The 25317-nt window shown below is 30.3% G+C and overlaps 1 protein-coding gene across 5 annotated transcripts in view; it reads left to right on the top strand.

The window, feature by feature from the left end:
- LOC130446124 (calcium/calmodulin-dependent protein kinase type II alpha chain) overlaps nucleotides 1–25317 on the top strand; it is a 164966-nt gene that overhangs the window by 98849 nt on the left and 40800 nt on the right. For 2 of the 5 annotated variants that reach the window (XM_056785010.1, XM_056784223.1), the window contains exon 11: nucleotides 5357–5413. The exons of 1 other annotated variant lie outside the window; for it this stretch is intronic. In XM_056785010.1, the coding sequence (XP_056640988.1) occupies nucleotides 5357–5413 (57 nt within the window). Of the gene's footprint in view, nucleotides 1–5356; nucleotides 5414–22213; nucleotides 22352–25317 lie in introns of all 5 variants that reach the window. 2 more of the 5 variants (XM_056782614.1, XM_056783422.1) reach the window with 2 other exon arrangements.

The following is a 25317-nucleotide window of genomic DNA, read 5'->3' as shown; positions in this document are numbered from 1 at the left end:
CAATCACCCTGTATTTGGTACATGGTAAACATCTAATTTTATTGGACCATAAAATCGCTGTACAATTACAGTCACTCTATATAATTGTGGGCTTCAACTATAATATTTACAACACATTTTACGATTCTGGTGCATAGTACGACTGCTGCTCTTGTCAATATAAGAAAATATTATTGTGCCTCTAGGAATGGTAGACGATAAATAACACAAAGTATTTTTCTAAATAAACACACTCCGGGTGGAGTGGGAAATTGAAAAATGTATTTTTTTTATATTTGACTAAAAAAAATACATAGTCCCGCAGACCGTCACAAAGCTTACTGGTTTCCCCAACAGGAAAAAATTTATCGGCAACAAGTAAAACAAGTGATTATAAGTTGTGTTGAAATCCTCTCTAGCTAAATGTTTTCTACTACAGTTGTTTACTTTCAGTCTCTGAAGACGATAACTTGTATTTAATTGTAAGTGTTGGTGTAGTGGTGACGTAAACAGTGTATTCAGAAAAAGTTGAATGCTCAAATTTTGTTAATTAAATTTTCTAACATCACTTCAAAAAATTATTAATTGCAAAGAACTGTTTTTTTGCGTTTTTCAAATTTCCTTAAAAAGTTCAAGCATCACAAACAGCAGTGATTAATTTAATATAATAGTTCCACATTCTCTGCTCAACTAGTGAACTTTTTAAATATTGGTACCCATTTTAACTGTTACCGCTGACTTTGCCGTGTTTGGGATAATTCAGTAAATGGCCGGGTCAACAATTGAAAGGGTTGAATAATTTATGCATATTTGCTTTAAAAATATATATCTACACTTGCTTCTGACGACCATCTTGGAAATTATTTTTTGACACGTTAAGTCATAAAATTTTCTGATTTAAGCCACTTGGTGATTGTCTAAATCGTAGATCGAGATTAAAAATACCGATCAATACCAAAACGCATGTACGTTTTTTCATTCATTTATTAACAATTATGGCTAATAGATATTATATATTTGGAGGTTGGTTATGGTCATATTGAATCGCTGTAATGAATAAATGTCAAAATTTTCGGTGATGAAATGCTTTATTAAGAATATTTAAAAATTACACGTTACTCCATTGATACTGGATCCTCTATCAAAATTTGAAGTCTATTTCGAAGCGGTGAATTTGAGTATCGCTTTTTTTTGAGAAAAAATATTGTAAATAGGCAATAATTATATGTGTGGGTTTTCATAAATATGGATATTTTTTCATTCGTTACTTACATACTATTTCCATTCATCGTAAAATGTAGTTTGGGCCTTCGAGAAAATCTGAATAAGATGGGAAATGTATTAATTTTATTGATTGATAAAAAAATGTTGAACTCTATGATTGAGCTGTTCAAAAATAGAATGGATCAACCACACCAACTGTGATTCTGAAAATTTACTATATTTTTATCCAAGTACTTTTTAAGCCTTACATTTTTCTGTTTTATAAGAATCAATTGTAGTAACATTTAAATAATGGTCTCCTTCTGATAGAAATTATGATACAATAGCCTATCACGTCTTTTAAATATTTAGTTTTCGAAGTCAAAACTATACTGTTTCAAAATTAATAAAGGTATTCTTACTATTTTTCAAACCTATGCAAACTAAATAGTGAATAATTTTTGTTTATTTTGTTATTAAATGTTGTAGCAGTAATGAAAGACAACACAGCAGTAAATATTTGAGGAAAATGAAAATTTTTATAATTTATATTTTCTAATGAATGGTTAAACACTCGTTAAATCCTACTAATTAGGTTGTACGGATCATGTTGCTTGAGTTTACGTTGGGCTTCTGGATGTATCAACAGATTCAATGTCAATCTATTTGAATGGTATTTTATTTATTTTTATAGCTTATGGATAAGATTTCACACAATAACAAAATTTGGCAGAAACCATGTGGCATCTACAATAATTCAGTTGTTTGTGCTTGGTAGAGATGTGTTCGATTATTTAGAGTGATTTATGTACATTGGCCTTTACGGTTGGTGATAGTTCCGTTTTACTTCAATTTGCCATTTCTTCAACCAGTTTCCTATCTTGATGAGGTGAAGCTGTAGTGTATTAAATGCTACAATAGGACAATTGTGCGATGCTCATATGGTGGTATTGCTAACTCATTGCTTTTTAGTAGTTCAGCCTGCTTTGAGAATCTCCCGAGCTTATTTTTGCACAATTAGTTCATCAAAGTATTTGACTATAAAATACCTGTCTGTGGGGTAAGAGAGAAGAATTTGGTGATAATTGATAGATAAGGATATTCTGATTTAAAATAAAAAATCATCATATCAAATGTCTGCGTGATGTATAGGAACGATGCAGCACAATTTCTTCTATTTTTTAAATTTTCTTCAATTATTTCAATAACCTGTTGAACTTTGATTATTTCATGCTCACGTATCAATTCAAATCAATCATTTGGTAGTATATTTTTTTGGTCAATGGTTGGTTGCATTTTTTGGACAAGGATCCTTTGTATCGCCAACGAGCTTTTTGGCTAAGTGGCGTTTTAAAATGGAGACGTTTGGTGCATTCAGTCCAACGCAACGCGGCGGGTTGTGTGCGAATAGTTTTTATTTTGCGACAATCCGAACTCTCTAACTCTTCAGGACTAGGTGAGATTGGACTATATGTTTTACCACATTTAAAAAGTTCTGCTTAAATCAATAATCTAATCGAGCGAAAAGAGTAATTGATGCCCTGATAAGATTTGCATAGATTGGGAAAATAGGATTGTTTCTAACCAAAAATTTTGGAAATAATATTATATATAATTTTTCTACAACAAAAAATGTGCTATCGAATCTATATTAATTATGAACTGGATATAAATAATCAAATTTAATATTATTCCCTTGTGTGCAGAAATAATAACTAATATAATTATAAAAAAATTATGCTACTGTATAATTGTGTTGATGATATACCTTACACTAGCTAAATTATCTTGATTTCATGTTAAAAACTGTAACTCACATTTCAACAATCAAAATTATAGAGAGGGTTGTAATAAAAAATAATTCGTGTGCATCGCAGTTGGGGAGTAGTTTTTGGAGAGTGAGAAATAGTGAATAAATGCGATTATTGACGATTAAAAATCTCCATTAAAAAATTTGCAGATTATTGTATAAAGGCTTTTTCGCATAATTTCTAAACCTTCGAGAAAATACGAAAAATCTTTAATTTCTCGTTTTTTTATTCAGTTTTAACAAAAATTATTAAATTTTCATCAATCATGTCCAAGTTGTTTCTTTGTTTGTATTTATGTTTCAAATAAAAAACAAAATTTTCATATACTCGTACAAAAAACATGTAGTTTCCAAAATATTTTATATATATAATATATATTTTTTGTACAAATACAGTTTTTAATGAAAATTTTCTTAGAATATCGTCTTTGCGGGTTCGTATGGAACTTTTTTTGTGCTCGCAGTTACTTTTTCCTGACAAAAAAATATAGTTCTAATTAGAAAATACTGAAAATGCGAATAAAAAACCTTCTTTTAGTAGATATATTTTTTAATTTCTCTGATCAAATAATACAATTGAGTTTAAAAATCTAGTGTGATTTAGTTGTTTCATTTGATTTCACAAGTACAATATAAGAGATATGTATAAATGAATATAAAATTTTTACAAGAATTTATACAACTCAATGCCACCACAAATCTCAATTAATTATTTCCCAGATATTCGAAAGCTCGGAAAATATATTAAAGTTAATCTACTTTGGTGTTTCACTGCCACGTTCCCAATGACAAACGCTCTCATATGCTCTCATGGCTACCATTCCTGTATCCACTGCTACCCAAGAAAGGTCTTTCTCGAGCCTAAGGAGACTGAAAAACTATTTAAGAAACACTACAAGTGAAAACAGACTTAATGGTATTAATGGTTTGGCTTTCATGAACATTCACTATGCCAAAAATTCATGCAGATGAAGTAGTATATTTAAAAGAAAAAGCCTAAAATTTCTTCTTTAATGGTTTTAGATGTAGCGCAGAGGAACGATAAACGTTTTCCGATAAATATATACAGGGTGTTTCTATGTTCGACTGACAACGCTCTACCACAGAGAGATCTCAATAAATGACGGGGCCTAGTTGCTGAGTTACAGGGTGTTCAAAATACGTTTGCTTAGAGGCAAATTTCTACAGCACCGTTCATTTTAGTTCCATAAAAGGTTATTAGTTTTTTAACTAAAAATAATGAGGCAATTTGAGACAAAATTAAAAAAAGAATTTGCTCCAGTTGTTTTAGTTTTTTTTTAATAATTTTTGAAACAAACATAAAACACTTCAAATTTTATCTTTGTTTCAAAAATTATTAAAAGGAGACTAATTTTAAAACAGAAGAGACCTAAAATCAAGAACATCCAGAAGCATATGTATATATGAATTGTGACGAAGTCTTCGACAGTAATATTATGGGCGATTTTTTTAATGGAAACGTGGCAATGAAACACCAAAATAGACTAATTTCAATATATTTTCCGAGCTTTCGAATACTTTTGTATTCATCGTCTGGGACTGAAATTATGGTCAAGTGCAATATAAGATAAGTATGTATAAATGTATAACAATAATAAAATTGTAGTTACAATGATTAATTGAGATTTGTTGTGACTTTGAGTTGTATAAATTCTTGTAAAAATTGGAATGGAAACTATATTTATTTCGTTTTATAAAAAAGTAGGTGTCTTATTAATAGAATAAGACTTGTGTGAACCCTCTACCGCGATTTTTCGTGAAGCTCTTTTTAATAAAAAACAAACAAATTATATTTTCTAAACTACACGTCTTCCTTTATACAAATGTATATATCAATCTTGATCAAGTTCAATTAATTTGGCGTGAATTAGAATAAAAAAACAACAACAAATATAAACATAGAATAGACATAGAAACTGTAGATATTTTCATAATCCACAACTTTTCAATTGAACGTATTTCAATTAAACGTCAACTGAACTGTAAATCGGAATAATACATATTATTTATACCCTTTTGAAACTACTCTGGATGTTCGCTGCTCATGAATTTTTGTTGGTTTCATATATTACAACTTCCGTTACCATTTTCAGGTGTTAAAATGAGGGTTACAATTTTTTCAATTTGAAAATCCTTGCCTGGAATATTTCTACGTAAATAAAATATGTCTAACCTCATATAATACAAGTAACAATGTTGCTTTGGATAATATATTAATACATTTCCTAGTGATTTGTACTTTTTCTCGAAATACACATTTTAAGTATGTTAACAAGTAAATTGTAAGTCACAATGATGCCCTAACGCAAAAGATAACATGTTTATTTTCTGGGCAACGCTCAGAAGATAAGAAAGGTGGTGTCGACAGAAGTTCGACGGTTATAGCCAAAGATCCCGAAGGTAAAGTCCTTTATTCCTAATTTTATTTTTAACCCTAAAATTATAATCTTTAAATATCTTTAACGGAATTCCACTAAGTGTTTGATAAAATGGTTCAAAATAAATGTCCTTGTCATTTTCTCTATGTAGGTTACAGTGTTTGTTATTGATTTTTAGTTTTTCGAGAAGTAGGTGACGTTCGGTATTAATTTATACCTAGGGAGTCCACGGTCGCGGTTACCTTGGTTGCGTCCATGTAACCGCTAGGGTGAAACATATCCCTCTCTGTTACTATTTAGGGCTTCGTTCTCATTACTTACTTTATTAAATGGGATAGAAATATGGTTTATACGAGGTAGGCACCTAATAATAACGGAACATTTTATTGCATATCTTATAACTTTTCTTGGGCTAAGCGCGCACTACGAATATAGGTAGAGCTTTTGCTGAGCTGCTTATTACATTTTTTTCTTTGACCTCTACATACTTTTATGAAACTAAGCACTCACTTATTTATTTACCTTAACTGCGTTCCACTAATCGAACTGTAAACAGATCAATAATTTATTAAATTGTAGTCTGATTTGAAGTGTTACAATCCTCCATTATAATTATAATACGAAACAAATCAATCTCGAAGATAAATTAAATTAATTAAATAGTTTGTATAATTATTGATATAGAAGAGGATGTAAGAGAAAATGTTGATTATGGTATGGAATGGAATCCTCAATTTATCCCTCGGCCACTGTTGAGAATTTGCATTCTCCGTGCAATAGTGTTTCAGATGTGTGCCGATAACAGTGTCTAATGTATCCTAATTAGTATGACAATGTTTAATATTCCGCTGTCGACAGAACAATTCATACAAATTGTGAAAAAACAGTTATCCAAATTTTGTAAATAATGCTCATATTTCTAATAAGTATACTAATAATATTTATAACACTCAGTATTACTCAATTATTATTAATCACACACAGGATTTTTCTAAGTAAATAAGATTTATATTTTATGTGACATAAAATATTACCACTCAGGGATGTAAAGTTGGACAAAGGCAATCGAAACCTTTTTGTTGATTGTTACTTACGTTTTTCAAAATAGTGTCAAAATGCGTTATGTACAATATAGGGAGGAGAAAAACCAATTTTACAAAGGTACGGCTGCTTGCAATACAAAATTTCAAATAAATCTTCTGTCACTTCCGCATCATCAGACTCAGTCTCTAGTTTCAGTTCATGCAATATAGAGTTGTGAGCTGACTTTGCTTGTCAAAAAAGGAAAATTTATGTAGAATGAGATGCATTGATCCTGATCTCGGAAATCATTGCGGAAAATTGTTTGACTAGGTTGTTAAGATTTTAAAATCAGTGAAAATAACGTTTTTTGTGCATAAATTTTTACCGTTAATTCTACAGAAAAAGATCAAAAACTTTTTTCCTCAAATATATAGATTAGGTCCGAAGTTATGAACAGAACCCATTATTTACAATTACAATACACCTAGTTGTGCCCTCAATTTCATAAATATAGTGTACGAAATTTAACACTTAATTGGTTTCCAAATTAAGACGTTATAAACAAATTAATAGATTCTCGCCCTTCACTACATTGCGCATCACCTTTACTTAAACTTTATTATTTTGTTAGGAAATTTCACTATGATAAGTCATTAGTCGTAATGTATAATGTAATATATCGTATGTTCAATGTATTCTACACAATATCATTACGTACGCGAGAAAACTTCGATCTGAAAACAAATTGGTCTAGATTCACTGGTAAACTGTTTAAAATAGTTATTTTAAGGAAAACATATGAGGTGAAAGTTCGAAAGTTCATGCAACACTATGCAACCGTCAAAGTCGACCTAGTATGCTACTCGATGGAGGAATCTATTCTTATAATCTGAAATTATCAAATTTCATATTCTGAACCGTTAATGGTGCTTTTATAAAATATCCAAATTTTTGCAGTATTTTTTCGCTGTCATTTATAATGTTTATTTGAAATGATCAAAATTTCTGTTATAAACAAAATAGAAAGATTCCGTAATATTTTTTGGTTTCTTACAATTTAACATACGTATTACGAATCACTATATTTATTGAAGTTTCATTTAAATACATTGTTTATAGTTTCTAACAGTGAATATGTGTTAATATTTACATGATAAACCCTTACGAGGGCTCCCTGAAAAGTCTCCTTTTAAGTCTATTTCCATAACAGTTGAATTCCTTCTCCTGAAATCAAGCGATAACATCTTCGTCTAATAAAAACGTTGAGGTTAGAAAACAGGAAAAAGTTACTGGGTGGCCAACTAATTCGTAGGGCAATATGTAAATTTTAGCCATAGCGATCACTGGAGTGTGAGAAAGTGCTTTGTCCTGATGATAAGCACTTTCTTTTTCACTTGAAATTTTTCCCTAAACCTTATTATGTAATGATGCTGTACTCCCATGACAATCCCAAAAAACGGTCGCTATTACTTTTGATGATGATAAAACAGTCTTTGGATCAATCCAAATTCTTCTTTGTTTTTTCGTTTTATGAGTGTAGTGATGAATTCAGATGTTATCTATACTAGCAGATCGAAGCAAAAACTAATTCATTTTGCTTAAACTTCATTAATGATGCCTGGAAAATGTCCATTCTACTGTGCTTTTGGCATTAAGTGAGCAAACGCGGTATTGGGTACCGGGTTTGCTCATTTTTTCACGTTTTCAAATGCCAATAGCCTTTCCTATCTTTATAACTGTAATCTGACTGTCGTACAGTACTATTTAGTACATGTTTTCGATGATCTCGTTGGTTGTCATAGTTTGTAGCTCTCCCGAACGCTTTCCGTCAATTAAGCTGATACGACTATGTTTGAATTCAGCTGCCCAAAATTGTGCAGTCGTAGATTTTGATACAGATCTCCGTACCTAATACTTCTTTTATTTGCAAAGTTGTATTGCCTCTTGAAAACACATTTTGGATGACAGTTCGATATTGAATTTTTACCATTTTCCGAAAAATTTTCACATTGACTCGCTTCTCCGATTGTCAAACGGAATTTAAGCTTTCAAAATGGTTGAAATTTTAGTGAGTGAAATTAGTAACGCAATAATAAGAATTTTACTCCCTCATCACAAAGAGCTTATATAAATATCTTTAGATTTGTTCCAACCTGTTAGTCGGAACCGTTCTTGGAACCGTTCTCGGAAGCATTTATAGATATTTTCTGCGCAATCACCGGCTATGCACGGTTCTTATAACTGTACTTGCTATCAACCAAGTATCGAAAAGACCGTCTCGAAAACGGTTCAGAAATGATACCTCAGTCGATTGGAACACACAACAGAATCGTTCGTATTTTTATTGAGATATGATTCAACTGGGTCTTATTGGTCGTCGAGATATTCATTCTGATTCGGTATATCAATAATTTCTTGTATAATAACGTCAAATGACTTTTCACAGTGTAACGAAACAAGCGGCACAAGTTTACAAATTAATTGATTTACAGATTTCGTGCCTATTATTTGTGAATTTGACGATATAATAAGGTGTAATATCGAGACGTCAAAATAATAACGCCGAGTTTCAAATTTGTCTAATAATTTTAAGGTATATTATGGTTTTTGCTCAGAACTTCGGTCCTAATCCAAACTTTTTTACGGACAAATTATAGCTTTATAGATCTTTTGAGTAGAAAAAAAGTTATTAACATTTTTTCTGTGAAATTCAAAAGTAGAATAAAGATTTGCACAGAAAACGGTATTTTCATATCATTAAACAATTTCTTTTTGCAACATTTTCAGATATCAGATCGAGTCCCTCAATTTTGCCTTCTTGGCATAAAAATCAGCCACTTGGAGGGAAGCAATGTAAAACGGTCATTTTCAGGATTTATTTCCTGCAGTAAATAACAATTCTTAAATATAGTGTAGAATTAGGTTGCAGCTGTATCCGAAATCAATTTTCAATCTAGTTTTGTTAGAAGATTGCATTAGGTTGTTGATATTGATTTCATATGTCACATTAAAATGAGTTTGCTTTTAGAGTCTGGTCCACTTAAGCAGCAATGTTTAGTGTTGTCTAATCGTCATTCATTATATTATGACTTCGTCAAAGAAAAAATGGCCTGTTAGAAGGTCTGAAATTTTTTTTATTCGCTAATAATTTTGCCAACATTGCACCATGCTTGATGATTGCATAATCACCATGGGGATCAAACACCTCGTGGCCGTGGAAGTTTTCAACAATAAAGATGATTTATTATTCTTTAGCCTTGATACACTCCTCGACTAATACACTGCGGTTAACTTCTCAATTCAACGATTGAATTGGTTGAAAACCAAAAATTTTGAATTTTGACCAACGTTAATCACGTCACATCATGCATACAGGCAGTCAGTCAATTTCCCTTTCGTAACTATGTATATACGCTCTTGTTAAAGAAGTGAGTGTTTCATTGCTATTAATAAAAAATCTGCAATTGTAAATGGAAAACCTTAAACTGTCTTTTAAATTAGTCATTTCTTAAGTAACATTCAATCCTATTTTACATAGGGAAGGTTTGCATCTGCGATTGTATTTCGCGGTATAAAAATCTTACAAATAAGTTCCGTAATGCGCACTTAGTCTTACAATAAAAGCTCAAAAAAGTGATTCAACAAGTCATCAGCTTTTCGCTAGATATATTCACAAAATATAAGTTTATTAAACCAAGATGTATTGACATGAAAAGTTTCCTTTTATAACTTTATTTTCATATTATGTAACAAACTTGTAGATTTCATTTTCCAAATGTTGGCCAGAGTCTAAAAACCAATGAAGTAATTTAAATTTTAAAAGCGTATTAATAATATAGTGAGATATAGGAAGCCGTATTCGAAAAGAAAGATCATAGATTTGTAATGAATAGAATAGCCATTGTATGAGATATTGACTCAAAAATTGATCATGACCTAGTTTCGTAAAGTCCAAAAAATATTATGTAAGAAGATATGAGTTCTTTGTACATGTCGCCACATGCGCTATATAGAATTGTATGGAATCAGATAAAATTGTTATTTACTAATTAATTTTTAACACACTTATTTAAGTTTAGAGCCTTATAATTTCTGTAGAAAGAAGTAGACGTGTTATGTTCAAAATATTAAGCATTATCGAGATATTGGCAGTTTACTGATTCACACTATGGTCGTCGTTTCATCATAGTTCATTGTGAAAATAGTATTCCGATTGATTTCTTTTTAACATGAAAAAAAATCCTAAAAAAATATTCTAAAAATATTAGAAATAAATGATAAAGAAAATCAAAACCATAAGTTTATGAGACAACCAATAATCAAAATAACTATATAAGAAAGCTATGAAAATAATTTCAAAATAAAGTGCTTTTCTGTTAAACCACGCACCATCTCACACTTTGTCAATCGCCGAAGACATTATCTCATACGTAAAAACCTATTATGAGGAGAAAGTGTATAGAATTAAAAAAAAAATACTATATGGAAAAATAGGATTCAGTATGGAAAAAAGGTTTTTCTTTGTGTGGTCCGAAACCTTCCTAAGCGTTACATTACTGATTCTCACAATACAATTTACAATAAGCATTTTGGATAAATCATAAATTTTGTGCTCAAAATTGTTATTTTTGTTGTTTCAATTGTAATGTGTAGCTACACGTTGCTTTAAAGGGTCGTATAGAGTCGGTTTATTTGTCTTTCCCTTCTAGGGAAACTAGAATATGTTTGTCATATGAATTAGAGGAAGTCAGCTACAAAACTTGATTACAAAATTGAGCTCATTTTGTTATTTTCTGCCAAGTATTTTATATGTTTTAATATGTTTATATAGGAAACAACGTGAAATTACTTAAGGTTACCTACAAGAAATGGCCCTGAATGACCGCAAAAATTATATAATTTAATTTGTTATATACTATGCTTGTTGAATCACAATAATGTTAAGGTAGAAAAGATAAGTTTTAGCTATCTATTAAAAAACCAGATCATTTCTTTTAATGTTTAATTGGAAAATATATACCTTCACCAGCTCCCTAATTTTCATGACTGTGTAATCAACTTATTTAAAGTTAAATATAATTTAACCCAAAATGACATTTAGGTATAGAAGTTTTCGTTTCTGTTAAAATATTTTACTAAATGAAATTAAGAATTGACATTATTGGAATTCCTATGAGATATAAGAAAAAATATTTTATTTTGAGTTACTATGCGCAATACTGTCAGTATAAGTAGAGATAGTTGTAACAATTGATATGTAAAAATTAAAAAATAGTTTCGCTGTTATATGTTTATATTTACTCGCAAACGATTAAATTCAAATTACATTTCTGTTGTGGGAAACGTGGATTTTCATTTTAAGGATGGCACATTTTAACATAATAATTATAAATATACGTCACCCTCTTAAATAATTTAAATTGCTGGTGGAGAGAGTGATACATCTTTTAAAAATTATTTGATTACATTTCGTGAATAATTTTTATGAAATTGAATTATCCTATTAATGGATCAAAATTGATTTCCATCAATTTTATCTTTTATTTTCAAATTCTTCGCGCGCAAAAGAGAGATATATAATAGAGAGAACTTCAGTGCTAAACACACGAACTAAATGACTTATTACTAAAGGGTGTGAAGCACTCATAGAAGCAAACGCTTCAGGTCGCTTGACATGATGCAAGATAATGTGCAAGAAATTGCATGCAATTGCAAGGTCAAAATATTGTATATACGAATATTGCACGTTGCTTCACTTTATGCAAGTCTCTTGCCTTTTGATCATGACTGCCACTAATCAAAATTCCTTAAGTAGAAGTAAAAAAATTCCTAACTTCCAATTGTATTTAATATTTTGTGGGCAGTTTCAAAATGAAAATAATAAAGCTAGGTGAAGGAAACGGCAATAATTATATCTGCTGCTACTTTGAATGGATGAAGAAATATTTAAACAACTTCTAAGGGAAATAAAATATAAGATAACTAAGAAATCCATGGCGGTCAGATCAGAAACTCATTTGTCTCCAGAATTGCAACTTGTATTGCATCATATCAAGTGGTTTTTACCAATTCACACTATCACTCGGAGAAGCTAATTTATTAAATATAGCTCGAAACAAAACCGATTCCCGTCACCCAATCTGTAGAATGTTGAATAGTGCTGACTTAAAAGCTAGGAACCAAACATATGTTTAACAATAATCACTTGCAATTTAAATTTTTCAAGAAGAGTAGAGAAGTGACGGTATTAATATAAGTAGTATGGTAAAATGTATCCTTTTCGAAATCAAGTTCAACGAATTTCTCCACTTATCCTTGGCAGGATGGGTAATTTTCGTTACGATACATTATAGTATCGTTTTTTCGTATGTTGAATCGTTTTAAAGTGTATATTATTACAAAATTTACTATTGAACGCACTACTTATACTTTAACCAGTATTGTAAATAGAAGTAATTCCAACTAAGTTTGTTTCTACCTTTGATTTAGTTGCTTGGAACGATAGATTTGTTACTCATCGCAGTTAACATGTTTTGTCGATTTAAAATCGAATTAGCCTTCTTTGAAAATAATATATTTGATGATAATTTGGGAATATCTCGGACGGCGACTGGAAACAAATCTAATAACATGAAAAAATATCATTTTCCGTATCAGTATTATTTTGAAGTTTTCTGCTTATGCCTTGAATTTAATATATTTTAAAAATTCTCAAGGTAGTACCGTTACTCAAGTAATATATAGCGACTAATATTAAGTAATTTTATTTATTATCTTGATTGAAAATTATAATATAAAAATTTACTACTCCTTTTTTACAATTCGAATGGGATCTACTATATCTCGAATGAGACTATAGTTCAAAATACCTGTTAGCGGTAGTGTACCTCGGAGGAGACTACAGTTCAAAATACCTGTTAGCGGTTACCTCTCTCTACTTGTAATTGTTATCAGGGATGTCGATATGAAAAGATCGATATCACGTTCTATGTCTCTAAGAGATATAGAAATGTAATTCAATATTCGTCGCAAGAAATAACCAGGAAAGTATTTGTTTTTCCTTTGAGAAATGCGGGTAAACATCAAAACAAAATCTGTCTAAACCTTGCTAAAAAAATTTTATCTTCAGTTGTCATATAAAAATAAAGAAATCTTTAATTCAAATGAATTTCACTCAAATTCTATTTATGTATTATGTTGGGGTTGTAGTATTACAGATAGATAATATATATATATATATATATATATATATATATATATATATATATATATATATAATTTATTCTAATGAGAAAAATTAATTTTTTCCTCAATCCTAACATTTCAAATATGTAGCAGTACTGAATCAATTAAATAATTTGTAGTTTTATAAGAATTTACAAAATAGAGCTATAAATTTCACTTGAATTTTTTAGACCTTTTTTATCATTTATAGCTTTTCCGTTCTTATGAATGTGAACCATTTCTAAAAATTCTCTCTCTCCCTCTATATACAGTGTGTCTACTTAAGTTGAAACTATATGGAAAACTTTTTTATTAGTGGTTTTATGAAAAAAGTTATTCCTGATAAAAAGTTCTGCATGGTCCAAAAGTTAAAATGCAACCATCAGATATAAATTCTTTAAAGCAGCATACGCGGTTTGTCAAAAAATTTGAATTTTGTGCAAGAGTAAAGTCTTTATTTTTCACAAATCGGAAAAATGTTATGGAGTAAAATTGTTTTGAATTAAAGTTATATTCAAATATGCAATTAAATCCATTTATTATTAAAATTCAGTTTTTGTGATATTTTACTAATCATTCCGTATTAATTATTCTGGCTGGATACAATTTATTATGATATATAAAATAAAAGATTTTAAAATTCATAGGTCAATCGAATATTGGAGGTTTAAACTTAGACTTTTAAAATTTTTTACAAAAATACGATTCAAAACCACCGAAAATCATAATTATTTCCCAGACATGAATACATACAAGTATTCGAAAGCTCGGAAAATATATTAAAGTTAGTCCACTTTGGTGTTACATTGCCACGTTCCCAATAAGAAACTGTGCTACTTTTTTGGTATTCAGTATCTGAAAGTTTTCTTTTGAGAAAAATTTTTTAGATTTTGTTTTTCCAAAATCTAAAAGATGTGAGGTATTCCAAGGTTATTTAAATCTGTTTTTAATCAAAACACTGATTATCTTGAGTAGTATATGGTCGTTTTCTTCTGTTGTAAAAACATTGGCAGACTTATAGTCCCTAGAATCAATTTAACTTTTGTGAGAGGTGATTCGATAGATATGAGCGATCGAATTTTCATAAACAGTTTGTACGATATTTTTCTTTTCGTGAAATATTAAATTAGAAATTTTAACAGCCATATGTTTCGAGTCTTTGAATCAATCTCAACATTAAGTAGGTGGTATGAGTGATAATTTATATATCTTTCAGAACTTCTCAAATTAGATTGGTTTATTATTATAAAAAAAATATATTATTAAAAATAAATGTTATCAATTCCAACAGTTTCAGTATTGAATTTCCAATTTTTACCTATATCACTTAATTTTTCTTATGATAATAGCAACATCAGAAATCTTTGAAACACTGAAAGGGTCTACAATATCTCCTATACTAGCAAATTTTCATCAATCAAATTACATCTCACAGCCTAGCAAATTATATCCTGACAAAAGTTCACTTACCAAGTACGTTATTCATGAAGACCGTTCTAAGGATTTCAATTCTGCCAAAGTAACTGGTAGATCGAAGTATGTATTAAGAAGAGTTTACTTTGGTACTGCATTGCTAAATAACACAACAATATATCGCGACGAATATTGGATATCTCCTCCAAAGAACGTAACATCCTTAATGACTCGCAGAGTCTGATCCTAACTGAAGACGGCACCAGGCCACGAAAAAATAATTTTCACTTTTAATTTTTAATAATTTTAAATTTAGATCATAAATATATGCAAACAACATATATACTATAATTAAATTATTTATTTAATGAATTAGATCGAAGTACTTATTATCCTTCTAATTTGAGGTAGTTTGTCTCTAATCAGAAGTGGTTTCTCAACATGATTTCTAAAATTACTTAATGTTAGTCGCTAGCTCTACTTCTATAATAAGGAATGAAATGTGTTAAGTATTTAAAAAAAGGTAGCAAATTATAAATATATTCTAAAAACAGAACAGGGGAAAAATTGTCTCATTGCCGTAAATTATAAATAATAGGATATAATTATAATTTGTAATATTTTGATATACGAGCCCTTTCCCTTAACCGTTGACTTACCTATTTAATATTTATTTACAATTTGAAAATGTTGAAGTAACGTCAACTCTATTTTGTATCACAGCGGAAATTCATTGAGTCATGTTAAAACAATCCTATAATCGAATCCCAAGTATCTTGAAATTTTGTGAATCCATGTATTATTCTTGTCGGACAGCTCCGAAGTATCTCATGCCACAATGTTTACTGTTAGTAAAAAATCCGTACTAATAGAAACTCATTCCAAAAGTGAGCAACTGCAGTCTTCCATCAAGTGTTTTCAGATGCGTGATATCTTTTTCTAATTCTACTGATAAATTAAAACATCTTCAACTGAAATATAATTCCATAATCGGTATCAATAAAATCTTATTTTACGTTTGAGACGATCTGGATAGAACTGATCATGTTTTCTTGCTCATTCGTTCTGAAATGATGTGTGGATCTCGTGCGTAGAAAGTTACATACAAAATTTAAACAATTTTAACCATTAAACACATTCAAAAAATAGTATTTGAATTATTAAAAAAGATCTTCAAAAAGATTCCCGGTACTCAACCCTAATTGTCGGTGGCGCGCATTGTCTTGAACGCGAGTACGCCAATCAAGGTACTTGAAGTAAGTTGCGAAATCAAAAAAAATATATTATCAAACCAACCCCTCAGAGAATTGATTCCCGTTTGAGTTTAAAAAACCTTTCATTCTAGCTTACTTTCTAATGAAAATAGTTAAATATTGCATTAATGTGTTTATATATGTAAAAATATTCTAAAAGATTATGTTTCTCAGTTCTATTTCCAATATAATTGTCAATTAATCCATTGTTAATCAATAATGTTCAATATTTTCAAATTGTGTAGGCCAACTAAAATGGAAAGGAGCTTGTATAGAGACTTTTTTAAATTCCAAATAAATGGCTTATATTAATTGCTTGATTTGACGATATTGTATCTGAATTAATTCCTAATAATATATTTTACATATTTTTGCCAAATATGCAAGTTTAAATTTATATTGCATGGAACAATGTTAAGTTTCAATTTTGTTATTTGTTTATATGGAATGTTGTGCTGTGGTTTTGCTTTACTTGCATTTTCTGTTTGTATATTAATTTCTAGAGCTGATATTGTGGCTTTTTACTGTGTTGCTCTATACCTTGCTATCCACTCAGGGAAAAGAATATGGTACTTCCGAATAAATATACGATTACATCTAACTATAAACTTTTTTCTGTAGCTAAACGAAGATATAGCATGAATTGGCTTATATCCAACGGTTTTCAAATGCGTTTGCTTTTTGCAATTTCTTCCATGAACTTACCAACGATGCTGTATACTCTCCCATTATTGTTTAACCTCTTTGAGAATAGCAGATGAACACAATTCCATGAACATATTTGCCAGGATCGTAGCAGATTCGCCCTTTGCAGTCGTGGTAAATTCATGTTTCATCTTAGTTATGAGTCGACCTATGAATTTTGATCCAAGTGAACGAACTCAGCATCCAATGAGCGGAAATTTTACGCATGCATAATACTTTTGCCAGTATATGGCAAAAACTCTGAAATTTTAGTTAGAATCTCTCAGCGCATGCGGAAATATATTACCCATCTTATGTTGGAGCTTTTCCGACAACCCTCGTATTTATATTATAATCGACTTGATTCATTGCGTTGCGATTATAGTAAAATACATGGTATACCTTCAAGTAAAAAACTGTGATATCGAATCTTCCCAAGAATACTTTTTTCCATAGAAAATTGAAAATTTAAAGAAAAATGTTGCATAACCCATGAGGCTAAATGAAATTAATTATACCCCATCCAGAATATGAAGTCTATAAAAGTAAATATTTAAGAAAATAAATAGACTGTTTCTGTATTATTATTCAGTTTGAAAATAATTGTACCCTATCGTATCGGATCTAGATTGATGTATATGATACCAAACTCTAGTAGTTTTTAGTTCATATTATTCGAAACAATTTGTACGTCCCAGAATCATACATAAAAAATAATTCTATTTGGATACAAAAAACGCCAAATAATTAGGTTATATAAAGTAAATGTGAAGTATTTTGGAGTTTTTTGGAAATTATGATCTGAATGTTGGGAAAGAGATGCAGATCAGGTTCAGTTGCATACGAAAACTGAACGTGGTGAATGGGTCTTAGGTATATGATGACTAGTAGATGAATATGATCAGCTGACGAGTTGTTTCTTTTGTTTTTGATTCTATAATTACTAAAAGTTATAAATTCCTCATCTATAATTAATTATTTGGAGTAGCGTATTATTAAAGTTTGTTGTGTGTCGGTAAATAATTACTCAATTCTGACTGAGAAACCTTTTCGGGAAAGGTTTTCTCTAGCATCAGGGAGACTACAATATAGAACAATACAATAAGATTAGAACTTATTTATGGATATAAAGTTGAATAATTGAACAGTCACTCACAAACACACAAAATTTCTTTAATTTATTATTATTAAATTAGACCTTTTTATATGTGAATGATGAATGGTTTTGATTTTAGGTCTATTCTGATTGAAAATTAGTTTTTAAAACAAGTGAAAACATTGCAACCCGACCTATTTCGTTTATTATTATATTATAAATTTATAGTACCCCTTAATTGAATTATTCATGGTTACACTGAAACTTTTTGAATCTTATATATAAAAATGAATCTGTGTAATATATACAAGCAGAAATTAAGAGCGCTGGTAACAAATTGGATAGTTCTTTTTTGTGTACGTTATTACCACGGCAAATTCGGTACACAAAAAACAATGTTAACAATCGATCAATTAACTAAAGGCTGTTTTATTAAGATTTCTTTGGCAAGAGCAACTCAACAACCTATTTAAAAAACCACATAACAGAAAAAAGACATTTGATTGATTGATTGATTTCAGTTCAGTTAAGATCCCGCATAGTATATTAATCACGAGTTTATAGTGGAGGTTATTATACTCATTATATAACTCATTATACGTGAGTAGAATACTATACTTTATCCACGACTACTAAATATTTTTGTTGAAAAATTTTGTTACATTATTAGAAACCCTATAATTTCATTTTAACAAATATTTTTTACAATATATTATTGTTCATTTAAACGTAGTACATAGGTATCGAAAATTATAACAATAGTATAATGTCAAAAATCTATGCATCTATTTATGAATATATTTATGCAAATTGTCAAAGACAAATCATATTTTAATAAACACTGGCGTAGTTATAAAAGTCAATAATTTTCCTTGTTTTAAAAACCAATCAGAAGTGACCTTAAATCAAAACGGTTCATCAACAAAGACATATAAAAAGGTCTAAAAAGTAAGAAATTAGAAAATATATCAGTAGTTGTACTTATTGTTACATTATAAAACTGGTTACGGAAAACACTTTAGCTCCTACAGACAATTCATTTTAGAATTGTTTATTTTAACTCGATGTACTAAAAATAGTTTTATTTTCATGAAGCTAACTACGATTAAAACATCAGTTAATCGTGAACTCTTACCAGCGTTATATATAAAACAGTCAGTAACTTATTTGTATTTGATTTTGTTCCAATACTGACGTGTGTCATTTGGTAACGACAGAGTTGTGTTTTTCGTAAATTACGTCATTAACTGGTTAAAATTGGTTGTTTAGGTGACATTATGTCCGCCCTAGCGGCGGTTTGGGGTACTACTAAACGGAGGGATAGTGAGTATTTTGAACAAGATTGATCACGGCCGCATTTTTAGTCATTATTCTTGTATCGAATCAATATAATTGAATATTTTTTAAAATTTCATTTGTCTTAGACCTTGATTATACAGTTTTTTTGTTAAGGTTTTTGAGGTTCCAACCTTATATCGGTCTTTATCAAAATATATTTAACTATGAATTAATGGTTCACCTACCATATTCGTCATGTGCTGAAATTCAAATTTTAGTACACAAAGAAGCATTTATCATTTCAAATGATTACAGTTGAAGTGAAAGTTATAAAATAAATCTCAGAAATTTTCCTCAAATTCTTTAGGTTTAAGGTATGGTTTGTTTGTGAATTGATTTGTTTATCCTTCTTTTGAAATTATTTTTTCTCTAGAATTATTTTCTCTTAATGCATTGTTTGCGTTTTAAAAATCTGTGCATAATAAATTCGGAACCTGACATTTGTATCAGCCAAACTAATAATCTTTGATTCCTTCTGTGAGATAGGATGACATGAATTGAAGTTCAATTATATTGAGGTTCAAATACCATACTTTTCATCATGTTATTTATGTTATTCTTAATATTAAATAGTGTAGCATCAAGAAAACATTTTTTATTCATATATGCGCATATTTACAATTTAAATAAGGAGCAAGTATTAAAAAAATGTGTTCAACATTATTGGCTTGGAAAGGACCATCCATCGACGCTACTCATCATTGAGTATTCTTACATTAATGTATATATATGACCATCAGGCCAGATTCAGTGTGGTATTTCCTAATTTTAACCACTGGTAAATAGTTCTGCTATTAGTTCGTTGTCGTGGATTTCTATTAGTTTACTCTATTTTTCGACTCACTATTTCAATTGCAAAATACAAAATAATTGTGTGTTTTGAATGCGAAATAAATATTTTTGAAATCCAATTAAATTAACGATACAAGTTTTTCAAAAAACGACTTGTCTTATTTTTCTTCTGTGGTTTCCTATTATCATCCCACCATATGAAAAAGTGCTGAGCTTGGTAAACATATGTCGTCTTTTAAATTACCTTTTTATTGTAGGATAAGTTTTCAGTATCGCCAGACTTTTATACTGATCTCTCAAATATTGTAGGGGTTCCAGGTCCACTGAAGTATTGACACAACCACCGACTAAATTTAAATTTTCTTTTTTGATGCCTAATCATTTTCGTTCAGTCTTTATATATTTTTTCCAGGTGAATTTCTGGTCGAGATGGAGACACAGGTATTTTGTTTCCACAGCGACTAGGATTCGACCATTGTTTATAGTTTCTGAAGCGCAAGAATGTTGGTGGATGGTAAAGATGACTTGTTGACAAGAAAATTCAATTAATTATACAATTCATCTCGACTATGAATGGAAGTTTTTTATGATAAGAATTATACATTCAACTGTAGTATTTTTTCTAAGGCAGTAATACAACTAAGTTGGAATTTTTTAAACCCATGGTGATATTCCTAGTCAACACATTGTTTATATTACCACTACAGCAACACTTCACCATAAACTTCAGCCTTTGAAGACGATAACTTGGTTATCGGAACGCGCGTCAAACAGTGTAATTGTGAATGTTTGTGTAGTGGTGGTGTAAACAGTGTATTCAGTAGAGTGCGTAACATAAGAAGAATGGAATATTCATAATTGCTTGAGAAAGCTTTATCAAGATCTCCAATTAATTGAGCCATAACCCTGGATGCAGGGTTATGGCTCAATAAAAATAGAGTGGTATACGAAACCAACTAGGTCCTCAAGATATTTGAATTTTAATTCATGTCATCCTATGTCAAAAAAGATCAGTGATAATAAGTTTAGTTGATAGATCTATCCAACTATGAGATCCTGAATTTAGAGACTTATCTAACTAAAAAGCATTATTTATTATTATTTTACACAAATGCTAGCTGAACATGGATGTTTCCAACAACTGTTACAGGTTAGTAAAAACCCCACACTTTCTGCCAAGGAAATTATTCATCAAATAAACTCATATCGCCTTTATCTTATAATCCAAAGAAAGGATTTTCTTTCTTTAACTTTTTACTTCTTTTCCGGTAACCAGTTTTATAACTTGATAATAGCTCCACTACTTATAAATTATCTAATTTCTTATAAGACCCGTTTTTCACGATAATTTGTCATGATTTTAATCGTGAAAAGTATCCAGGTGTATAAACCATTCAGATGGATTAGGAAAAAATCTAATGTATCTCTTCCATGGACCAAATGACGAAAGTACAATCAACATAACGTAACTAACTGCCTTGTCGAAGGAGGAAGATAAAGTCAGTAATTCAATACCTATTCCTGGCATTGAGAACAATGGCTTACATTTACGCTTCAGCGTATTAACTAGTGTCTACAGAAGGAAACGAAGTCAACAAAAGTGAACGAAACCTTTAAAACGACGCATGAGGATAGTGGCATCATCGTTTTACTACTGTTTCGGAAGCACCGACAGATGGTGCCCTTCACTGGGAGCTATATGGCAATGCTGAGTGAAGGCAACAAGTATAATATTAGTATTTATTTTGTAAAAAAAATCTCAGAAAACTGTACTCGTTTTTCTGGAATGTCTTTATTTATTTCCTATACCAAATCTGTTTTCTAGGAATGAAATTTGTTTTTTACACTCGTATTGTCTAAATTAATAATATAAGCAATTTTTTTGTCACTAAAAATTGAAACTAGAAAACATTTTTTGCGTCTACAAAACTTCTAATCGATCCTATTTTTTTTTCTTCGCCGACCTATGTTTTTAATTTATTTTCCATGTACTTACCAGGTCCTGGAACTCCTCCTCAATCACCACGAATAGCACCTGCATCTTCTGGTTCTCCTTCTAGTTCCATATCAACTTCAACACCTAATCCAAGGCCTAACGCCTTAAATGTAGGTCAAGCTTTATTGCAAGGCATTCAAGGTTAGGTTAAAAGGGTAGTTTTCCTCAATTACTAACAGTTTTCTTGTGTTTTTGACTAACTTGTGTTTTATTCCAATAATAATCAGTCAGAATATTACGAGATTATAGACAAAATTCCATTATACATCCGAGTCATATCTAGTAAAGCCGTTACTATAATCGGGATATATTGTCTATGTTCTCGTTGGTATCGTTACGATTATATCGGGTGTCTCGCATAAACATCTTCACAGAGCAAAGGCGTATAGGGGAGCCCTAAATATGATGAATGGGGATAATTTATTTCTATACCAAGCTACATCTCTGAGGATTTACGGGCCTTGGAGTAGGCCCAACACGTTGAAAAAAATTTTGTACACTGTATGAGACTGTTTAAGTGCATTAAGTAATGGTAAGTAGAAGGCGACGAACCAATAGGAACGACCTAACCTCAAAGTTCATAAATATAAAAAGTTTTATTTTCATACCATGAATAATTTGAATCTAAAATTTTCCTCTTTACTCTTTACTCTTGTAATTTTTCATAAAACTTTGTCATTTTTAAGAATAAGCAAAGATATGTTTTCAACAATGTTACAAAAAAGTCAAATGATGACTATTAATTTATACATCACTTTTAACAATTTGTTATTCAGTTCTTCTAGTCATTAAATTGTTATAATTTTTTTAAAATTAGTTAAAAATTTTTATTTAGCTTTGAAGTGGGTATGTTAAATTTTTGTGAAGGAATCGGACTCCTTTAACGCTTCCCAAAGAAAGTAACTACCTCTAGCGAGGTCCTATGAACAAGAAGGCCAATATTGATGATAATTATCGCCAATCCAGTCATTTGGATATTGGCGACTTAAAAATTCTCTTATATTGACACTTAAACATCATGCGTTAACCAATGTTCCAATCTCAAGACATTTTCCTTAAAAAATCTAAGACCAATACCATATCCACTTGTTCACTGAGTGAGAATTGACAACTCATTAAAAAACATACCATTTAATTTAATAGAAGAATTGAATTTCGTATTTCCAAGTTGAAGGGCTACAAAGAAAGTATTTTTTTAAATTTTGGGCCCTTCTTTGATGCCCTATGACTCACCAGGAATGCAGCTTGCTATAGAGGTAAATTGACCGCAATCTTCATATTTCATGATTATGATTAGTTTATAAGTACATTTATTATGAAAATATATCCAATTTTTAAATGTGTAGTGATAGTTCTGTTGGAGACTCTAGAGGTTGTATAATATAGGTACGTTTCTCATTTTGTCAATAATATTTCTATGCAGCTCCTCCATCAATGCAGATTCGAATGTTGAATGATCTGTTACTTTAGTAATTTCTTGTAAATTCTCTCTCGAGTGTACCAAGACACTCACGAATAATTGGTAAGTCTCGATTAATTGTAAAAAAATAATTGTTATTAATACGTATTTTGACTATAATTGTTGGATTCTATTCAAAATAGTTGATCAAGCAAAAAAGTGCTTCATTTTCACACCATCCTTAAGTAAGTTTGGCCGTGGTTCACTTGGAGGTCTGAGGCTAATTGTTTCCCTTTATTTTTCCTAGGAAATTTAATTAACCTAACTCCCCTTTTTTACGTTTATGGAATATGCTATTTCTTTGAGACAATTTACTGTGTCGTTCCCCAGCATTTGATATCTTTTTTTTTCCAAGGGAGTATACCAACAAAGCAAATGTTCGATCCTCTCTTCTTCATCCTTTGTGATAGTTATAATGACCAGTGATCACTTCAATGGTTTTCTGGATGTAGTGTGTTCTCTTCATTTATCCTTAGTGCAATCGATCGGCATGCAATAATATATCCTGATTTGCTGCTCTCATTCCTGTCAGCATCTTAATAAATCAATTGGTAGTAGTACTGTAACTGTTTCTTCGGCATAATCTCTCGTCGTTCCATTTCTAGCAAGTTTGACAGCTTTAGAGTACGCTTCCACTTCATAGAGTCCAAGTAACCAGCAGGGGCTTACATTAAATGTCACGATTCCAGGAGAGTTCCTTGCGAGAGCTTATTATTACTTTTGATTCGGTCCAGTTTGATAGTATTATTTTGAAGGCTGCTTGGCTGTCTGATTATATTATTGTGTTTCTATTCAATTCACCACTTACCATTAACAATATGACAGCTTTCTCTATTACATATATTTCCGCTTGAAGGATATTACACCAGTTTTCAGTGTATACAACTTTTGGATATTCAATTCTTTTGACAACACACTGACTTATGTTCTATAATTTCTTACCGAGCTATCTGTGAAGATTTAATTTACTTCTAAATCCTTTTTTATTCAACGTTTTAAGTATATCTATGAAACTTTGAGATATTTTAAGTGATTTTAAAGGTAATTCCCTGCCCCAAACAAAATTCAACATTCAACATTAAATCCTTCGTAGTATGATAAAATAAACTTATATTGAAGAATGCAATCTTGTCTTTCAATTGGTAATTCGAATCTAAATTAATTGGACTAAAAAAACAACGTTCTACAAGATTCTTATTTAAAGGACGCTTCATTTGAGGAAAACACTGGCATTAATATATCTAAATTGATTTTAATAAACTCTTGTGCAATTATTTTCACACTGAAAATACTTGACAATATTTGGATTACTGAAATATCACCGAGTTACAAGGTGTTTCTTATAATAATTTAAAAACTATTTTTGACCAGCATTTTAAAACTTCTTGACGTATCATTCCCATTGCAGTCAAAAAACTATACCCTTTTTAAACGGACCTTGTTACAGCTAGTGGTAAATGATTATTTTACCTGTACTCAACTTCTACGCCACTAGCAAAATTCTCCTTCCGTAATCGTACTGGATTAGAATCGTGAACTGAATTGCTTGGGTAATTCTGGAGGAATTCTTAGCCGTCACTAGTCCAGCTTCATACCTTTGCATTTGAAATACAAACTCATTATTTGGATATTTGTGTATTTTATCTTG

This window comes from Diorhabda sublineata, chromosome 1 (assembly GCF_026230105.1).
Source record: "Diorhabda sublineata isolate icDioSubl1.1 chromosome 1, icDioSubl1.1, whole genome shotgun sequence".
Classification (NCBI taxonomy): Eukaryota; Metazoa; Arthropoda; class Insecta; order Coleoptera; family Chrysomelidae; genus Diorhabda; species Diorhabda sublineata.
Note: the sequence above shows the minus strand (reverse complement) of the source record. Positions and strands in the feature narration are given on the sequence as shown.